The sequence below is a fragment of the Schistosoma mansoni genome (assembly GCF_000237925.1).
Source record: "Schistosoma mansoni, WGS project CABG00000000 data, supercontig 0204, strain Puerto Rico, whole genome shotgun sequence".
In the NCBI taxonomy this organism is placed as follows: Eukaryota; Metazoa; Platyhelminthes; class Trematoda; order Strigeidida; family Schistosomatidae; genus Schistosoma; species Schistosoma mansoni.
Window position 1 is genome coordinate 60,444 of NW_017386077.1, and position 22,279 is coordinate 82,722.

Sequence of the window (22,279 nt, forward strand, 5' to 3'; positions counted from 1 at the left end):
CTCAAGAGGAATGGATAAACTGGTCTGTCAAAAAGCTAAAATAAGCCATGTGGGCTTGACATAGAGACCGACACTATAATATAAACTATTGTCTATTTGCATTCAATGTGAATAAACAACAATGGCCAACTGATTGATACTCGCTTTATACTTTAGTGTTTAAATAAACTCTACCTACATCATTCCATTTTCTGTTTTGTTGGAGACAGCTTGTGATTGTAGAGTGTAGTCGTCCGGTTCAGATACGCCTAGTACCACTCTGACCCTGACTATAGCCTCTCTAACATCTGAATTGAGATAACTACGTACAGATCACGCACACACTGTTACCAGTCTTGCAGAAAAGCTCACAAGTGCATCAGATAAATTGGGTTCATCAGCGCAATGTGTTACTGATTATTCAGTCAACCAAAATAGTAAATTATTATCATGTGATTGTTATTAGATAACATGATAGTATTGATTACCGTCTATTTTAACGGCTTATAATATGCGTGCAGTTCAGCTAACTTGAATTTAAGTTTCATATTCAATGGATTTGAAATATATTAACGTATTTAATGCATTTAAATAATTCCTAGTAATTCTAAGTTGTTTATTTTTGTCTTTATTTTTGAAAATCGTTACAGAATAAAGGAATTTCAGTAATGAAATTGATCTTAAATTAGAAGAAAGCATTGACTATAATAATTGAAATTCTATGGAATTTCATTACTACCTCATAGTAATTATTTCATATAATTTGTTAGACATATTTTCATCAATAGGCAACTAAAAACGTGACGATTGTTCTTAAAATAACTAGAAGTGAACGGAAGATTTATAATAGACACTTTGACTCCAAATACTAAATTTGAACTAGGAACTCAAAAAGTAAAGACGTTAAAATGACAAACGTATGAACAGTCAGTGATTTAAATTAGCTAAGATTATTTAGAGGAAACTTTCAACTGTGAAAGCACTCCAGTTTGTCTGATTCATATCAATAAACTAAAATTAGAGGCTGACTGAAATTATGAAACATTTTCATACTGACATGAATGCAAAATACATAATTACAGATAATCATGAAGATGAGGAAGAAATAAAATTAAGCTGTTTCGGCTTACTGTAAAATTCACAAATATTTAAAACATAAGAGTTAATAATATCTTTCTGAATATGCTATTGCTTTGACACCAAAACATTCAGATAAGTTCTTGTTTTCATTTTCCAAATATTGAAACTGTATCTGAAGAACATTTACATTGCAAAACTTATTAAAGAATACATTACACCATAACGTCACATAATAAACATAAATAAATAAAATATTTACTAGAGGGATCGTGGATGTGCACTGCTGAGGAGTCCCATAATAGGACGAAACGGCCGTCCGGTGCTTCCAGGTTTTCCATAGTGGTCTAGCTTCAATTGACTCATGATTTCTACTGTGAAAATAGAAAAATTTTGTCAAGAAAGTACGTTAATATTAAAGGGAAACATGTTGCGGATCTCTACGAGAACCTAATCAAGGTATAACGATACGTAAAACAAATAATAATATACAAAAACAAATATTAATGCTACAAACTGAAACGGCTATTGCCGAGAACAGAGTTATATAGTATGTGATACAATGGTAACAACAGTTGCGTAATGAATGTTACTTGAAAGTTCCTCCTATGTTGACCACTACAAATAGAGTTCACTCGATTATCAAATAATCATTCCTAATGATTGGTACTGATGGCGTGCAGAGAAGTTTAAATCCAATGGCTTTAATGGGAAATAAACCAGGTCGGCATTTTCACCTAGTATTGACTAGCTTAAAAGGTTAGTACGACACGATTGTATTCTTAAATCACAAGCCGTGGCCAACAAAGCAGAAAATAGAACTATGTAGTGTGGTGTTCGTATGAATGAATGATTCCTTTGTACGCGATGTGTGCCCGATTTTGAATTCTAAATACAATACGTTCGTTTGTGTTTACTTAATTCCTTTTGGTTTGAATTGTGCTATTTCGGGAATTCCTAGTTCGTATATTGATTCAAACATTTCTAATCATCACACGTAGTATTTATTTAAACACTAAAGAATAGAACCCGAGTTTCAACCAGTTGATTATTGTTATCTATTCACAATTGATGCAAATAGATAATAGTGCATATATATTGGCAGTTTGAATCTTCCCACCGATGTTTAGGATTGAGATAAGTATCAAACATAAATGCGATTACACATGGTGAGTCACGAAGAAATAAGAGACACAGTCTCTTATTGTAGTTATTGAAATACTATATTTACGTGTCGCTACATAAGTTCTCCACCTTAGGATATACGAATGCTGTTTAGTTAGAAATACAAACTAAGGTTATATTAATTAGTATAATTAACCATAATAATGTTTTGTTGTTATGTTAAAGTTTGTTGACCAAATTATATCTAGCGCCACTTAATCATTGACATGATTTCCAGGTCTATGTAAAAATTGCTCCGTATTTCTATTTTATTGATCGTCCGTACTAAAACACGAATATTTTATCGAACTGTTTTTATTTTTAATGAGTAATGATTAACATAGGAAGTAATAATAATCATTAAATTCACTGAATTGTATGCCCACTTCATTTCTGCATTGGAACTTACACGTAATTCTGAGTATTCATGTTATTAGGTTGTACTTTGAATGTTAGCAAAAAACTAACCTACTGGTGCTAAAGAAGAGTCGCAGTTCGAAAAAATAATGTTAGGTACTCTGGTAGAATCTTAACCACATAGTTTTCTTTTATATATTTCATTAGTGAGTAGTAATGGAATCCAGAAAGCACTAAGGTATGAATCCTTATGTTTGGAGGATCTTAAAGCATCCAATTTATTGACTGTTCCAGGTCCTTTTGACATCCAGGTAGTTAATCATGATCTTCACATGTTACTAATAGACCTAGAAGTTGACAACAGCTTGAATGAAATGGTTTATTTGCAAATAATTAACTGGATCCTACACAGAAATAGCAGAGGATAAATTACACAATCTGAGAAGTGCTGCTGTTGTATGGGTTAACTTAGATTTGTGAACAGGCGTTTCAATGTACTGAACATCAGCTAACAGCTGCAAATCTGAACTCGGTATTACGCACTGTGGCAAGTAAAATGATTTCTGAACACGGCTGAAAAATTATGTACAAGTGACTAACCGTACGAACTGTCACTGTTAGCACTGACAAATGCTCAAGTTAATGTCACTTTTATTAATCGATGTGTATCTGTATCTTGATTGGAAAATTAGGTTCTTTAAGCACAAAATATATTATATGATGTAAAATAGTCAGTCAGCTACAACGCAGGACCAGGCACATATATGATCGGCCCATGTTGCCACACATCATTAGCGTAACAAGATAAACACCGAATTCATAGAAATAGTTACTTTAATCGTAGTAATATATAAAAAAAAGATTGTTTATAATGATATAATACAGGAAGAAAGAATTGTTTGATAGATAGAAAGATATAAGGCAATCTTAATCCCACAGTTTAAAGGAAGACAAAGAGTGTATGTACTTACGCCATTGTGATCGATTCTGATCCATGTCACACAGAGTCTCCAACCATTGGTTACGATAGTCACGCGGACCCCGACCGAGTATTCTGCATCTATCAACATGGCTCAGAACAGAAGTTATTGACTTTGTGGACTGATGCCACGTTTTGGTTTGGCTACTCCTAAGTTTCTTCCAACCAACCTAAACACTAGTCAGTATTGTGCGTCGTGGTAATCGGTGTTCAAGCATACGTAACATGCGGCCCAACCATCTCAGTCAATGAAGATTTACAACCTTATCAACTGATTTACCATCATTCCCTAATACCCTGAGTCTAACCTCACTATCACTTACACGTTGATCTCAGGAAATGCTGACAATATTCCTAAAACATCTGTGATCAAATACTAGTATCGTCGACGCGTTCGACTACTTCACTTTCTGTCCTTAGTTCAGGTGTTGACACAGATCAGTCCTGAAGCAACAACTTACGTTTAGAGGGGGAGAAACGCATCCCAAACATCCTGGCATTGTTGCTCAGTGCTACCAAAACACTGCATTTTATCAGCGTCTTCACTAAACAGGACTATGTCATCTGCGTATTCTAAGTCGATAAGTGGTCCTTCTGGTAAGCGATCAATACCCGAAAATTCAGTCGACGAGTACGTTATTCCCAGCAGTAGGTTTATGATGAAACTAAACAGCTGCCCCAGAATGCCTTTGTACGGCCGAGAGTGGACATCCTTCCTCTCGAAATTCCCTCACACGGCCACGCGTATACAGACTCTGCCAGGGAAGTCCTACTCACTGCATTCTCGTGACGGGGGTGTTGTTCACGAAAGTGAGAGGACGAAAAGCGAATGTCCAGCGCTTTAACTGGGGCCGGTGGACACGGCGAGTTCACCTAGGGGAGTTGAAAAACCCTGATTCCAAACTAATGGTGCACATGGGGTACAGGATCCTGAGGGAGCAAATGGCGTATGAACCAGTTATTGGTCACTGGCTACCATGGGATTGCATCTTCCTATGATGCTCCACTGCCTTGTGGGTCAGACCTTTAGGTCTATGATTCGGGGTGTGGCTCCCTAAGATAACCACCTGCTTCGACCTAGGCACCCGGGCAGTATCACAGCGCTCACGCAAGTCTAATGAGATGACAATTACTTCACGAAATACTATGCTTCGATTAGAATTCAGACAATTCACATTCACTTGATAACACTCATTTTCATTATTATAACTATTATTATCACTTTTTTATATACTACGTCACTTATCTTCCTCTAATCCCACTTAATGTACTCCCATTTTTCAGCTTATGCAGCAGCTCGCCCATGGTGGGAACTCTGTACTATCTAAACAACCTGCAGTCACTGTCTGGTCGAAAATGAATGCTTCCACCGTATACGTATACCAAACCAGCCTTTCTGAAACCGCGTACACCATTCAAACAGGCTTCCTTCAACGTTCGCACACTAATGCAGATCGGGCAACATATAGGGCTGGTTATGTCTTTGGAAAGTCTTAATATCGATGTTTGTTGTCTATCCGAGACCTGTATTCAAGACTCTAGTGAAATAATACAAATTCGCTGTCCATCTGTCTCTTCGAAAAGCTTGTTTCACGTGCGTTTATCCGGAGACGCTGTGGCATCTTCGTCTGGTCTTGCTGTCGCAGGAAGCGCTAGAGCTGAGGTAGCACTAATCGATTGGATCCCCATTAACAGTCGGTTATGTGCTGTTAGATTAGAAAGTTATATCAAAGTGAGAAGAAATCGGCGTGAGAAACGGTCTTTTCGTCATCTCCCCTATGCCCCGACAGAATGTAGCCTGGATGCAATCAAGGGTGAATTCTATCGCCAGTTAACTGTTCTCCAGAAAGTGCGCTCGACAGGTATTGTAGTACTAACCGGAGACTTGAATGCACAGGTCAGGTGTCTAGGCGCAGAAGAGAGTCGTTCAGGTGGCCGATGGGGACTTGTCGGTGGCAGGATAGATAATGGGGACCGTCCACTGCAACTGTGCACAGACCACAACCTGTTTCTGGCTAGCACTAACTTCCGGCACAGTCATCGCCGATGTGCCACCTGGCGTCCTCCCCCTGCATCTCAACCCTGGGCTCAGACTGATAACATCACGATCAGCTACCGCTGGCGTTTTTATGTAAGAGACTGGCGCCTCTTTTGGAGTACCTACCTGGACTCTGATCATGCCCTGGTCTACGCCAATCTCACCTTAATTTTCAGTGGCCAACGAACTGACTGTCATCAACGGATTGATGTTAATGAACTGGCTGTAACTTCTGTTGCTAGTAAGTATCGAACCGAGCTAGCTTCTAGACTAGCTACCATCCCACCGGAAAGTATAGATGAGCGAAGGCGTAAGATGATAATCATTAAAAGTACATAAGAATAATCCGTAAGCGGTTTTTTATCTTACTATAAAGAAAAACCACATTTCTTAAATTATCCTCTTCAGATGTAATATCTTTGTTCAGGCAGCGCGTCCTCTCACTTTGACTTAACAAAACTGGGTATCCTGACCATTCGACACCGAACTACCAAACAACTCATTTACTCCTTTTCTAGATACTAAAGGGTGAATTGGTAGTTATTTATTAGTTCAGATCATTCTTTAAATGTTTTGTTGCTGTTCATACCTTGTGTATACGTTGCCGTGGATTTTACTACGAAAACCATATACATCTTGATTATATCAATACAAGTTCATTATAATTATTATAACAAATGGCAAGAAAATACAATTAATAAAAGTTGATAAACTTTCCCAAACGACGATATTTGATGATAGTAATATATACTGTTTTTCACTAGTGAATGACTTTGAGATGGGAAAGCAAGTATGGGTAAAACATAAGCGTACAAACACAAAAAAATGATCAATAAAAAATATGAAAAAAGCTGTTTCAAAATAATCTGGAATTACATAACCTATGTACAGGTACTAAAATGAGATAATTATGCATATTATCAAATGCAAAGAAACGAAATTTTGGAAGCAGTAGTTCAAGAACCATTCGCATCTGTAGCTGTCATGGAATCGTCATTGTCTGAAGTCAGAGGAATGAATTCCGGAGGAGGATATACGTTGCGTAGTGAACCAGCTGGAGCAGCAACAGGACCAGGATAATTATATTCACAAGTATCTTCTAGTTTGGTAAGTAAAGTTTTACAGGCGCCTTTAGAAACAATGGTTAATTTGGACAATTTCTGATGACCAGACTTGTTCAAAAATGACTTTTGCACCCATATATGGCGCTTATTACACTAAAACAATACAAAAAAATACACTATTTGATGAAATATACCTAAGTTGGGAGTAACAATTCTCAACTTGGTGGAAAGACTCAGTGAGATATTTTTAACGACTATTACTGTAATGTTAGCCATAAAAGCACATAAGAATATTAAGTAGAATATCTGAAAGAAATGAAACTAGTCCGCTTTCACATTTGTGAATATTGTTTGATTTTTGTCAAGCAGGTGAAAACGAATAGCTTCAATTTTCACGTCGTGACAGACGAATTCAACTTTGAAACATTGTTGTTTTGGCGTGAACATTTCGACAAACCAAAGATATGAGAACATAGTTCCGACGTTCAAAAGTAACTTTATTGACAAGAGCATATTATTTTACGAATCACGTGGAGTCAGTTATATGGAACAAATTATGAGTTTCCTCCAAAACGGAAAAGGCATCAGGTGGTATATATATATATATATATATATATATATATATATATATATATGATCGTATAACTTGATAATAAATTCGTTAGAAATAGATCCCTTCGCCGAACTTTGTGTTTTTAATGCCTAAATGAGAATTATGTCAATATACAGTAACTACAAATAGTCCAAGGCATGAAAATTTCTTTATCCACTCCACTTTTGTTTTCAGTGACCTAAATCTATTCAAGTTAACGTGATATCAACACAGATGCATGTTTTCAATACGTAATACTATTGTTTCTAAGATGTGAGTAGCCGAATAAAATATACGAAATGCATAAATCCATATTAGTCTGTTAAGATTGATGTTTCTGCTTTACTGGAAAATGAACATACCAAGCGACCTAGCGGGCAACGACCACGAGAGAAATCTGAACATATAGCCGTCTTTGGTGGGTGCCTCACATGCAAATAAGGACAGTGAACACGTTCGCACTTTTCGGACTCATAGTAAGTACATTGTGGCAGTCTACACGGATCTAATACATGAGCGAGTGGACAAGATTTGCTTCCCAGAGAACAGCTTTGTTGTAAAAACCTGTAGGACGAAAAAGTCAAGTTACTTAAGCAATAAATTACGTTTTATATACCAATAATAAAATAGTACTAAAATTACAAAAAGGAATAATTGAAACGTTTCGACAGCAACGCAAGTTTTCACTTTAGTTTGAAAAACTTATTAAAAATGGGCTATCGTAATGTACTAAGTGGACGAGGATGATATTACGGACATAGAAATTTATGACTATATGATTGGTTGAAAGAAACTAGGGAGTAAGTTTTTTTCCAGTGTATTTCTGATATAAGTTTAGAATTGAGCAGTCACTATCCGGGAAGTCGTGAGGCGTTAAAGGATTTTATGTATCATAACACATTGTGACTTTACAAACTGACCACATATCCCTAACTTTTGGTCATTAACTAAGTTATCAAATAATGTTTGGTAGAAAGACTCCTAGAACAAACGTAAATTGTGACTAGAAAACAAAAGTCAGCGCTGCAAAGTAATTCACTAAATAAAAAACCTATTTTGCCAGTTTTTGAGTAGTAATACTGTGAACGGAAGCTTTGGTATATTTCAGATAAACAACCATGATTCAGATACACTAAGATGAAAGTGGTACGTAAAAGCATCCGCATCACTGTTAATAATTTTAGTAGTGTACGTTAAGATTTTCAACTAATGACTCCAAATGTTTCATGCAGCCACATAAGCTAATGCTGTATGACAGTTACTCATGAATTACACTAAAATCGTCGCTTGATCAGCATCTTAAGTTTTTATTAATAACTCGGAAACTTGATTCTGAGACACACAGGGATGATGATACTACACAGCTGCATATGCAGAAATAATTTAGGTGAAGTTTGAACCTATGGATTAATGGCTAAAGGTTAGACGCATTAAAAACTTAGATACAGCTCCTTAACCCTAATGATCGGTCGAAAATCAGTGCTTTCAACATGGTATAGTCATCGTTAATGTAGGGAATACCTCTAATTAGCACACGTTTAGTCACTGAACATTACCACGGCTGTAAATCTATTACAATGGCACGGATACACTCCCTCAGACTATTTCCCATAACCCAGATCAATGTATTTTTTTCCTCGTCTTTTTACTCAACCCATGCCTAATGAGAAACTAAGATGAATGATTTTGAAATTTCTCCACAATTCGACTCCAGACCCACTTTGTATAAAGTTTTGTCTACTATCCTTAAAAGCAAGACCTCGCACCCATCGATTGAGATAAATAGAATTTTGGCGCAGTGAACTAACCCTGATTATTTTATACTTGGCATGAATGATGTTGATCGCCGAATTCAGAATATCTCTGTTGTAAGTGATAGGAAACACCATTGTTGACACAATGCAAATTTCAGATACTAAACGTACGCAGATATTCACATGCCTGTTTAGATAGTAAATATTCTAATCTCTATTCAATAGAACCAACTCCGCCTTTAGCTACTGTCAGTCTCAAGCCCGGATAAAGCAGGAGGGTTTGGCATGAGGTTAGCGACTCCATCCCATAGAAAACTAACTCGCTAAGAAAATGCTGACCAGAAAAAAATTCAAATCATTTCAACTCTGTAATGTGACTTAGATCTTCATTTGGACGAGTTATGTATTATGATGAAAGCCGTTCCTTCAGACGTCACGAGGCTGATGCCCCTTCTGACAACCAGAGCAATCATTGATTTAAGTAGATGGAATGTTCGTACAGTGTGGGAGACCTGAAGAGTCATCCAAGTTGTTGCAGAAATGAAAAGATACAACCTGGAGGTGCTTGAGACCAGTGAAACACATTGGACGCAGGTTGGACTACAAAGACTATCTTCAGGGGAGCTGCTGTTATACTCCGGCCATGAAGAAGAAAACGCCCCACATGCACAAGGAGTTGTATTGATGCTGTCCAAACAAGTACAAAAAGCACTCATAGGATGAAAATCCCATGGACAAAGGATCATCAAAGCCTCCTTCAAAACAAAGAGGGCATTACAATCAACGTCACCCGATGGTATGCGCCTACCGACGACTACAATGAAGACGCTAAAGATCAATCCTACGATAAGCTGAAGTCAGTTGTCGAGAAGTGTCCAACAAAGGACTTGACGATTCTGATCGGAGATTCAAATGCCAAGGTTGGAATGGACAACACTGGATATGAAAACATCATGGAACGACATTGGCTGGGAAAAAGGAACGAAAATGGTGAGAGATTTGCAAACCTATGTGCCTTCAATAAACTGGTCATAGGCAGCACTATATATTCCCACATAAACGCATACACAAAGCCACATAGACTTCACCGGAACACCACGCAGAACCAAATCGACCATATCTGCGTCAAAAAAAGTTCGGAAGGACAATGGAGGACGTGAGAATCAAGAGAGGGGTTGATACAGTATCAGATCATCACTTGCTGGTAGCCAAGACAAAACTGAAACTCAAGAAGAACCGGACAACGGAGCGGACAACATCACAAAAGTTTAATACGGCTTTTCTTCGGAATACTGACAAACTCAACAAATTCAAGATAGCCCTCAACAATAAGTTCCAGGTCTTTCATGATCTACTGAATTGAGAGGGAACTACTATGCAGAGCAACTGGAAAGGGATAAAAGAGACAATCACTTGGACATGTCAGAAGGTTCTGGTCCACAAAAATCACCACCACAAGGAACGGATTACTGTTGGTACACTGGATCAGATTGAAGAAAGAAGGAAAAAGAAGGCAGCAATCAATACCAGCCGAACAAGAACAGAGAAAGCCAAGACACAAGCTGAATACATAGAAGTAAACAAGCAAGTAAAGAGGAGCGTCAGAACCGACAAACGTAAATATGTGGAAGACTTAGCAATGACGACGGAAAAGACTGCAAGAAAAGGAAACATGAGAAAATTATATGATACAACAAAGAAACTCGCTGGAAATTACGGCAAACCAGAACGACTAGTGAAAAGCAAGGGAGGTAAAGTAATCACCGACATCGAAGAACAACGAAACAGGCGGGTAGGACATCTCAAAAAACTTCTTAATCAACCAGCTTCATTGAACCCATCCAGCACCCACGGACCTCCCAAATGATGTTGGTCCAACAACAATTAAAGAGATCAGCATGGCCATAAAACAAATTAAGTGCGACAAAGAAGCGGGATCGGACAACATTCCAGCAGAGGCACTGAAAGCAGATGTAGTAGTAAGCGCAAAGATACTCTGCATTCTGTTCAGTAAGATTTGGGATGAAGAACAAGTACCAAGAGAGGAAAAAAGGACTTCTGATCAAGGCAAGGTTGCTTACTCTCACCCTCTCTCTCTCCTGCTGATCGACTGGATTATGTACACGTCAACATCTGGAGGGAAGCACGGGACACAATGGACTACTAGGATGTAGCTGGACGATTTAGACTTAGCAGATTGTCTGGCTCTTCTATCACACACGCAACAGCAAATGTAGGAGACAACCAGTGTAGCAGCAGCAGCCTCAGCAACAGTAGGTCTCAATATACACAAAGGGAAAAGCAAGATACTCCGATACAATACAGCATGCACCAATCGCATTACAGTTGACGGAGAAGCTTGATGAACACGGTGGATCTGATGCAGATGTGAAGGTGCGAATCAGCAAAGCAGGAAGAGTAGCATATTTACAACTGAAGAACATCTGGAACTCGCGACAATGGCCAACCAACAAACAAGACCAAAATTTTCAATACAAATGTCAAGACAGTTAAACGGTATGGGGCGAAAACTTGGAGAACTACGAAAGCCATCATCCAGAAGATACAAGTGTTTATTAACAGTTGTCTGCGCAAGATACTTCGGATCTGTTGGCCAGACACTATCAGCAACATTCTACTGTGACAGAGAACAAACCAGATTTCAGTGGAGGAAGAATTCAGGAAGAAGCGCTGGAAGATGATAGGACACGCATTGAGGAAAGCACCCAACTGCGTCACATGGCAAGCCCTCACTTGGAATCCTCAAAGCCAAAGGAGAAGAGGAAGACTAAAGAACATATTACGCCGGGAAATGGAAACAGACATGAGAATGAACAACAATTTGATAGGACGAGAAAGGAAGGCCCAAGAAAGAGTGGATTGAAGAATGCTGGTCGCAGCCTATGCTTTATGGGGGGGTAACAGGCGTAAGTAATTAATTCATTAAAATCATATCCATGCATTATATCACCCAAAATTGTCCGATGAATAATTAAAGCCAGTTCTATTAACGTTTATAACAAAAATAAGTAGGAATGTTAGTAGCTTTAACCTGTAAAGTTTTTTGGCTTTAGTTACGGACTTATTAAGTTACTGCATTCCGACAAATATATAAAACAATGAGAAACCATACTGGAAGTCATTTTTCTAAAATAAACATCAATACCTTAGTACTAAGTGCTCGCTAATCACTAAATTTTCAACCTATCCCATCCAGTAACTCCATATGGTTTCAAAGCTTTGTTGTGAAGTACTTCATGTTTACAATAAAAACATTGACCACTAACACACAACAAGAACTATTTTGTGATTTCGCCAAAGTGGTCCCTAATATACTACTCCGTCAGCTTTCATTTACGAGTCAAAACACGGATCAATAAAGTGCAACCTACCTTGGACAGATACGTAGATAGTTCTCATCATGAGAGTAGGAACACGGCTGCACAGAGCAAAATCCAGTCCTGCAGTAACTTTGACAAACCATACGACGACGGAATTTCAAACTGTGCACAGCCTTCTGGACAATTTTCCTGAGGTACTGTCAATACGTAAAGTAGACATACTTGTACTGACATGCAGATGGACGAGGTACATTATGCCGGCTCATTTTCTTAATGGAAAACTTCTTGACAAGCTGCGAGTTATTCTTAGATGCAAGCCTCGAACTAGCTGAACTACCAGGCTTGACATACCTAAATCGACTAGTTTTAGTATACAATACATTGCTACTGCAAGATGGTAAACCAACATTATTTTCCCGAACCCGACTTATCACACCACTAGAAATTTCGCTACTAAGTAACTTATCCTTATGCTGTGGGATGCCCGGAACGGGGATCAACAATTGTTGATCCCCGTGATCGCTTTTCCTAATATAATTGTAGGGTCTATCTCTGCCAATCGTTGTGTTGTATGTTTGGCTTCCATTAAATCTAGAATAAATACTAGAGGAACTGTGTTTAAATGAATGTGCACCAGTCAAGCTAGAACAGGTGTATTTATCCCACTTAAAAGAGCTGGATAACGGGCGCCAACACAATGATGAGTTGACTTTGACATACTTATATCTATTCTGGCAATTTGATACCTTTAATTTGTTAGACTGGCCTGCAAACCATTTCAAAGATCTATGGTGTGTGTCCATAATTTGAGCGAATGTCATACGTTACATGGACCGCCACTATTCGAATGATTCAAACAGTTATGAGCTACATAAAGATTAAAACATTTGTTCAAGAATGAAAAAAGTGAGTGCTTCAACGGGTTTTATTGGTCGTTTAACATTAGAGCTAGGTCTCGCTACATCTCATATTAGATGCTTCACCTGACTGTACTCAGCTTGGTGATTCCAAGTTCGTCTATCACCGTTTCCATTCATATACACTGCTCCTCACAACAACCACTTTATCATTTATTGTTTGTTCTCCAATCAACCTAAGTGTTCTGATGACACCTATCTAATTCTGTTCTATGTGGAGTGCTTTTAACTTTGCTTCTGCCTAGACCAAATCTAGAAACACTACAAGACCTCCACTTTCTCCACTATAAGTAAACGAGAACAACATTGAGGATCAGCTTTTGTCAAAGCTGAAAAATCTAGTCATTTTTCTACTTTGTCAGTTAGTAAATTAATCATCTTACTGGGTCTATTACAATAAATTTTTCGTTGAGAATTTTTATCTTTATAATAGTCAACACTTCGTCCGATAAGTCTGAACACGACACCTGGACTTCGCCTGATAAGGCTGACACTGCATTGTAGTCTGTGAACTAGAGTAATAAATAATCGATAAAATGAACAGCTGTGCAAGTCTTCGACGATGGCAATGACTTTTTCAGTCTTACTGAATGTACCATTAGCTAGGTGAACCTGATCAGGTGTCCACACTATATCGTGTTTGGGGACGTCGTGTAATAAGTGTCCTTGAATATCTAGGTGGCTTAGACATCGTGTACTCCAAAACCTTGACCCATAACCCAAGTATATTGTCAGATCCTATCATCGATAACTTCTATATCTATTGGTTTCTGTGTCACCATTTGTTTCAGGCTTTACGTTGAGTATGAACGAATGAAGAGATGTGGACAGTGACATTTTCAACTTATGCGTATCCAGTTTCCTCCTCAAGACGTATACAATAATAATTCATTCTGAAACAACATGTTACACCAGTAACGTTAGTTTACAGATAAGATAAATATGTTCAAACTGCCACAAGGTTTGCTGTAATAAGTCCCTCAGTTTGACAAATGGGTTACAAGAAACAGTAATAATGGGAACGACGAAACATACTTAACAATATCGGAGTATGATTAGTGGTAGCGAAACTGGAATGAATGATCTAACAATTGGCGCGTTTCATGGCAGCTGCATTACGACGAAAATTGGATGTCGATAATTAAGGCAAACCAGTTCCATAGCTATTCAAAGTAAGAAATATTCTGATGAACGCATAAATTACAGTAATCCTTTTTTTCTTTCTGACCTAAAGACGCCCTAAGCTCCACAGATACCTTATGAGTTGGTGTTTGCAACTGATTAGTGTCTGTTTCTCAATATAAAACAGCTTTCTAGACAGGTCGCCGTTTTATGAACAATGGTTTCTCGCGTATATCTTAATCACTCAGTGAACTTTGACATATGCCCGAATTGATGCAATTAAGTTGGTTGTAACAACACGTATTATGATGTATCGTAATGGTAAATAATTAACGTTAGTATGATTTTCCAATGGTCCACCATCGTTCAGAGGCATCCACAGGCTTGGTGAGTAATCTGTCTGATTCAAATATAAGTTTAAGACGGACATTAGATCTTATGGAAGAAAATGGTGAAAATTCAAACATTGAGGAAACTCCAGGTCTGAATACCGGCAAAATAAGAGTATAACTTTTTATCGTTAGTAAGAGAAGAGAAACCGTGTGTTTCATCATTTAATTATGCACATATGGATAGCTACGGAGGTGTGATATATTTGTGACTGATCAATAATTACTTAAGATAGGTGTAGATATTCAGCAGTTACGAAAATGTGCCTCAGAGTCGGATAGGCATGGATGAAAGGTCAGATCCGAAGTGTTTGTGTATATGTAAGATGTTTTCAAGGTGCTTTAGGGAGGCGTTGCAGATAGTGTCAAGTCGCGGTTGACTATGATCACCACTACAATAAGATTACGTGCAAGATATCGACTTGGATCCCTCAGTAAGCCAAAAACCAGAAGGCTGATAATGGTTGCAATAAGATATATTTGTTAGTGATCTCTCGGTATCGAAAGAATACTGAGACGTGCCAAAGCTTACGGGCAGAACTTCAAAGTATAAGCGAGTTCGTGCAAGGTCATAGGCAACGGAAGGAAAAGTTCTTCTGGTACAGTTAAACTAACAAGTACAGCAAAACAATCACTGGTACAATTTGTTATAAAAATAACTGTTTCCATTACACCAATCGCGTTCTCATCATCAAAGTAGGTCATTACAACCTATTTCTGCGATATGGAGCAATTTAGATCGCCTTATGTAAAGTTTTGATAATTACATGCCTAATATGCACATTTCATTGAAGTTACTCCGACGATTTCATGTTTTTTCGCTCAATATTCAATGTTTTGAATTCCCTCCTCTTCATGTTTATCGGGTTAGCCAAACATCAAGTCAATGCAAAGAAACTTTTAACCAAGCTTCCTCGTAAGTTATCTCAAGCTTCCAACTAAGTTGGTACGTCAAGACACTAACATTCTCTTAAGTGCGACACAGCGAGAGAATGCACACTGATGCTTACTAGCCGATTATTCAGTGCATACTGAAATGTCACTAGTCAAAATAAATGTTTTGAATGACAACTGTGGGTCCGAAATGTCTGACTATATCACGAATCATGTTACAGAAATATTCATTAATTTAGTTCATTTCCTAAAATTGACCTACAGTTTTTCTTTCCTGAGAATTCGTGAAACTATCATCTACGTCACTTTCAATTTAATATATCGGTACAGCATAAGAATACTTTAATTCGGTGACCTTGTAATGTCCAATAATTTCGACTTCTGTAAACATCCGTTTAAACAACGAACGTGTTGGGCAACCACAAACACAAAACATATAGCCATGGGACTGTGTTGGGTTTAATGTAAGATGTTGTTGAATGGTTAAATAACAGTCAAATCCGAATATTACAGTAACAATATAAGGCGAATGTATTTTTAAGCTAGGTTGACGTACAAGCCCATGCGAAATCTAAAGATAGGAGATGAAAAAGTTAACAAAATATTAAAAAATTTCCAGTATGACTTATAGAACTCCTGTCATGAACAAGGAGCGGATGGTCTAACTGATTCATGATACGTTGCTGTAGTCAGCATAATACATGAAATTTACCAATATGTAAAAATGGCAATTAGATCAACTAACAAACATCAAGTTAGCTCTGAATATCTTATGATGTGGAGGTGATTTTCTGTGAAATAATATGCATAACTAGTCTAATTATAAAATGTTGTGTGCCATGGATCATCATAAATAAAATAGGTCATGCAATGAACAGATGAAACTCGCACGAATTTTTTTTATCTTCTACCCGCCTATTAGAGAGCAGCGATTTATTGATCGGACCAGTGACACACAAAACCCGTATGAGCAGTCTAGAGCACTTGTCGGTCCTGCTTTCTACCTAGTCCAGCCAGTCAAGTCCAGAACATCAATAATAACCTCTGCAATATCAATCGTTAATTTCAAGCATACTGGATTTAGATACCAAACAGGAAGACCACATCGTGCCATAAAATGGAAAATAACATTTGTACAAGATTCAGCTAAATGTGGCTGTGAATAATGGGAACAGTAATTAATAGACTGCAGACAACTCGGGAATGGTAAATCGTATAGTAATAGTCTATGGGTCAAAATAAAGCTTACTATTATTATTCACAAACATCTTATGGGTACATAAGTGCTGTGAAGAAACCATTTTGGGTTTCTCCAAAAATGCAATAATACACAATTTTCAACAATGTTAGCATTACATTTGCCATGTTTGAGAAAGGAAGGAAAAGGAAAATAAAATATTAATAATGGAATAGCAATAATAAATCCGGTTCTGCGTAATTGGCAAGAATTTTGAATTGATTTTGAAGGAGGAAAGGAAGAAACTAAGGAAATAGAAATAAAGGAGTCGCGGAATACGTAAATATCTTAACGCAGAACAAGAATAAACAACTATGTATGTATAGCAAAAACGAGTAATAAAAATAAAATAAAACAGAATAAATTAATAAGTAAATAACTTATTATTGCGGTAAGATATGACGTTAGAATAAATGTTTGTGCGAGCACAGTCATAGTTTTGGGTGATGCTATGAAAGTTCCAATTAAGTGCAAAAGATAATCAATGTGTATGAGGTGTATATACATAATGAAGTTAAAACGAGTCTGATAAGTTGAATTCAGCGTAACACAAATTATTGTTTTAATCCACAGCTTCGTAATCTTAAGAATAATATCTATTTAGAAGGAAAAAAAATGAGAGAAAAGAAATGAACACATAGTGAAAGGGTACAACCATGATCATAATAGTGCATTGGTTATAGACTTTTGAGATAAACGAATAATTTAAAAATAATAATAACGACAATAGTAACAATAATGATAAACCTTTACTGAACTCGGATAAATACGTGTAGATTTATGTAACAGTACACAGAGTGAAACCGGGTATTAGTATAAACATTAGTACAATAATAATAATTAAGAATGATGCTATAATAGTCACAATTAATTGCAAAGGATAATTTAAATATAAATTTCTATATGTTATATATATGTGTGTGATGAAGATAAGATGAATCTGAAAAGCTTATTTGTAACATCGAGTTTTTTGTTTGTTTTTAATTATAGACTTTGGATGTTTAGGAATAAAATATGTTTAGAAGGACAAGAAGAGATGAAGAGAATATCTAATGTGTCGAGAGACCAATAATGATATTAATAACAGTAATAATTATAAATACGAACATAAGCAGACTTTGTATATTAAGATAAATATAAAATAAAGTGAAATAGACGTGAAAAGTTTCAAAGGTTTCACTTTGCTTTTCAGTCAGTTAGATAGATGACGGACCTTTTTTGGTAAAACATTGTTAAGCACGTTGATATTCAATAGGTGACACAATCCACTTTTGGAAAGAAAATCATTAAGAAGACTTTGGAACCGGGTTGTAGTTACACTGCATCGGAGGTTCACTGGCAGTCTATTCCACATGGTTGAGTAGCAAATAATGAAAAAATTCTGGCGTAAATTTGTGTGGGTTTTTGGAATCGTTAGAATATTTTCCTTATTGTGTAGATTGTGGGACGGTATCATAAAGTATGGAGGAGTAGATAGTAAACAGTAAGAAATACCGTTAAGAAGCCGGTAGAGAAAGATAAGGTTTAATATGATGCGCCTGATCCAGAGAGGTTCTAGTTTGAGTTGTTGACATCTTTGGTGATAGTCTTTGTTGTCAGAATACCCCAAAACAGCTTTGGTGAACCTTCTTTGAACACCTTCAATTTTAATCAGGCCATTATGCTTGCAATTACTGTAAACTAAAATACCATATTCAAGAGTTGGTAAGATACATTTTCTGTATAATAATAATAATCTCGATTCGATATTATTGAAATCATTCACTATGAATCCGATGAGCTTTCTAGCTTTGGATGCTTGAGATGCAATGTGTTCAGAAAAGTTCAAACTGTTGTTATATCTTAAACCCGAGTTACGAACAGTATTAAGAGGTTTCAGTGTGTGTTTGTGTATAGCCAGATTTAGGTTAAGGCAGCGACCAATGTTAATAAATCCACTTTTGTCAACATTAAGTAGCGAATTCCATGAAATAGTCCATTCGTACAACTTGTTTATTTCCTCTTGGATTACCGTTGAAATATGGCTTTCTTTGGAGGGAGATGAGAATGAACAAACCACGTTTAGATCATCGGCAAAAAGAAAGGGTTTACCATATTGAAAGAGGGAGCAAACGTCATTGATAAAAAGGAGAAATAGTAATGGACCAATTACACTTCCTTGTATAACCCCACTGGTTACATTCACAGGTTTGGAGTAGCAAGATCCAAAGCAGACAATTTGGCTACGCTCTTCTAAAAATGACTTGATCCAAGATAAAAGGGGATTCTGTATTCCATATGAAGAGGGTTTTATAAGAAGAAGTTTGTGTGAGACGCTGTCGAAGGCCTTACTAAGGTCGAAGTACGGAATTATCACTGACTGACGAACATCTCTTCTCTGGGTAATTTGATCAAAAATTTCCAGGTGCGATGTGAAGCATGAGCGTTTGGTCATAAACCCGTGTTGGGATGGGCTAACCAGATTAGCCGAAAGCAAAAATTATAATAGCTGTTTTTGGATGATTTTTTCCATAGTTCTTGTCAGCACGGATGTCGAATTAATTGGTCTGTAGTTAACAATATCGCTGCGTGATCCGGTTTTGAATCTGGGGGTGATAAGAGATGTTTTCCATACAGATGGATAGGCCCCATATTCCATAGATAGGTTGAAAAGTTTTAAACAAAATAATGGGAATTCGCCAGTACCATATCTCACAAATGATGAGGAAATCCCGTCAGATCCACCGTCATAGGACTTTTTCAAGGCGGTTATGGCCTGCTTGATGTTGGAGGGTACGAAATCAATTTTCGACAGGTGTATGCATGTCAGCATCGGAAATGTATTGATACAGCTTTCAGTTCTAGTGTTATAGCACTGCGCAAATAATATCGGGGTCACCAACAATTCTTCCGTTAAGTATGAAGAATTTGGTCGCGCCAAGAGAATTTGACTTCACACGCAATTTAAAAAGCCGAAGTATTGATAACTCTGGGTTCTTATTACCTAGAGCTTTATTTTCTATATTCATAAAATACTTGCGTTTAGATGAAGCACTCTTGTCAATTAACTTAAGTATACTCTGCAGTGCATACAAGTCATTATGCTCGTGGTAGCGGTGTTTTAATTTCTTCAGCTTTCTTTTAAAAGTTTTAAAATTATTCTGGCCCCTATTGGCGTTATAAGCCACATGGCTAATAATCAGAACACATGTAGAACCGAATTACATACTATTTGGATTTTACTTATTCTCTGTAGTCCTTAAAAAAATAGACGCCTTCAGACATATCACATATTAACGCAGTCAGACGGGTCACGTGCGAGAAATGCAAGTGTGAACATGTTATTGTAATTAAATTATTGATCCGACTAATGTCACGCCCTGCATATCACTGTCTGGGTTAGTAAAGTGATATATATTCTCATGAGTTATGTACATTATTGTTTGGCTTTTGGCATAATGCTTCTTATTCTTAGTTTTCTTACTATTGTGTAATTACTCGGGTCAAACAGTACCAAACTTGTGAATTTGTGATTGGATTAAACCGAATATCATACCAGTCTTGTTGAATCACTAGTGTTAGCGCGGATATAAATTGGATTAAGCACGTTCCGTACAGGATTATGTTGGTGCACGCTAATTGTCTATTTCTTATCCAATCAGCGCTAATGAACACTTGGCGAAGACTCTAGAATATTCTCATGTAAAAACGATAAAGATACTTACGTTTTTCTTATTGTGACTCCTACTTCCATCCAACCTGTTTATTTGGAATATAATCACATTCCTGTCCAACCGTGTTCTGATTTTGGCACAACTAGATGCTTACAACTTGAAGTTACATTTTCATTTCAATTTTCGCTAACAACGGTGATTATGATTCGAATAGCATGAAAACCTTGTTTCCATTCACATTCTGAATGCTTTCTTTTATATTATCTGCGCTTGATTCCTAAGGATTTCTAAAGCATATTTTTAGTTAGTTTATCCAGCACTTCCTCGTTCTCATGAATTCTCGAGTAAGGTATTAATAAAATCCGTGTAAACAGTTTGGAAATCATGTTGGTTCCCTGCACACTCCAACAGATAATACATTGACCAACTTCGTTACTGGTGTGGTGTGAGCTACTTATATCCATATAAGTAGTACACAGTGATAGTCAGAAATAAAATGTATTTCAGTAGAAGACCGAGAAGGAAAGGACGGAAACAGAAAGCAGTTAGCGTGAAAATGCAGAAACAATGAAATCTAAGACGACTGGCTGATATTTACAAAAGGGACAGTCAAGTTTGAGACAATTGATCGACATTTTGCAAATTAAGTATTTACTGCATGATTCTCAGATTTTACTAAGACGTTCTGTAATTTTGAGCTCAAATACATTCGATTGTCCTCACTGGTGTTCTTATTCACTATACTGGTTATTATAAATTAATGCACATATTTCAATTAAGTGAAATTTATTTTATTTGCCCACCTAGGTTATTACTGAATACTGGTATCGATTACCTAGCTTAGTAGTATAATTCCTTCCATAATCGACTTTGAATTAGCATTGGTTTAATTATGCATCACTTATTTGTTGTAAAAAAAGTGTCAATGCAGAAAACTTTCATCAGTTTATTTTTTGGGAGGAAGACTCCTACTAAAAAATAGATAAAAGTAAGCTTGATAAATACATTAGAAAATTTATTTTTCTGTACCATTATTGCAAGAAACGGGACTAGTTCTTGTAACATGGAATGTTTTAGAAAATAAATTGGTTTCCTAAGAAAAACGGTTATTCAAACCAGTTCATTGGTTAGAATATGAAGAATGTTCAGGACTAGTACATTCGTATGAATTTAGGATTCAAAGATGATCAGCTTTTCGATTTACTTCAAAACATTTTATGCACCAAAGCATCAACTTTCACAAAAAAGTGAAAATAAAAGAACCAACAGTAAGGGAGAACCAAAAATCATCAAGAAGTAATTTACAAGAAATGAATGACAATTAAGAATGCGGTAAGGTTGTCTACATAATTCTACGTATACTAAATTTGATAATGTTGGGTACATTTGTATCAATCAAATAGATTCATGAGGTAGACAATATTTTGTTGTTTGGGCTTAATTGAGCATAGTTTAGTCACTGAAACAAAACTACGATTAGTTAAGAAGTTTGATACCTGATTTATGTATAATAATATGTCAGACTGATCCTGTTCTAATATATCAATCTATGTCCATTTTTTCATCACTTTGCTTAATTGATGTATTGAACTGACACTGTGTAATACCAAGATAAGTATTAAGTCATGCCAAGGTCAGATTTTAAATTCGGCTGATAAAAGCTAGTCACGAGCAAAGTGTTTAGTGATCGAATTATCTCCATTTAATTCTAAACATTTATTT

At 36.7% G+C, this 22,279-nt stretch overlaps 1 protein-coding gene across 1 annotated transcript; it reads right to left on the bottom strand.

The window, feature by feature from the left end:
• Window positions 1-6,236: 6,236 nt before the first annotated feature.
• Window positions 6,237-13,180, bottom strand: Smp_095670 (hypothetical protein). The gene is made up of 4 exons (XM_018793198.1): window positions 12,568-13,180; window positions 12,397-12,534; window positions 7,613-7,814; window positions 6,237-6,811 (listed from the first exon to the last, which is right to left on the bottom strand). Exons 1-4 carry the CDS (start codon window positions 13,164-13,166, stop codon window positions 6,551-6,553), a joined length of 1,200 nt encoding a protein of 399 aa, XP_018647161.1. The 5' UTR covers window positions 13,167-13,180; the 3' UTR covers window positions 6,237-6,550.
• Window positions 13,181-22,279: the final 9,099 nt, after the last annotated feature.

Bases quoted from the DNA above. Each gene is read 5' to 3' on its own strand.
- Smp_095670 (XM_018793198.1), bottom strand. From the start codon at position 13,166: ATGACATTCGCTCAAATTATGGACACACACCATAGATCTTTGAAATGG. The intron at 7,815-12,396 runs GTAGGTTGCACT...TTCGTCCTACAG, and splicing joins TATCTACGTATCTGTCCAAG to GTTTTTACAACAAAGCTGTT. The intron at 6,812-7,612 runs GTATGTTCATTT...GTATTGTTTTAG, and splicing joins GTTGCCCGCTAGGTCGCTTG to TGTAATAAGCGCCATATATG.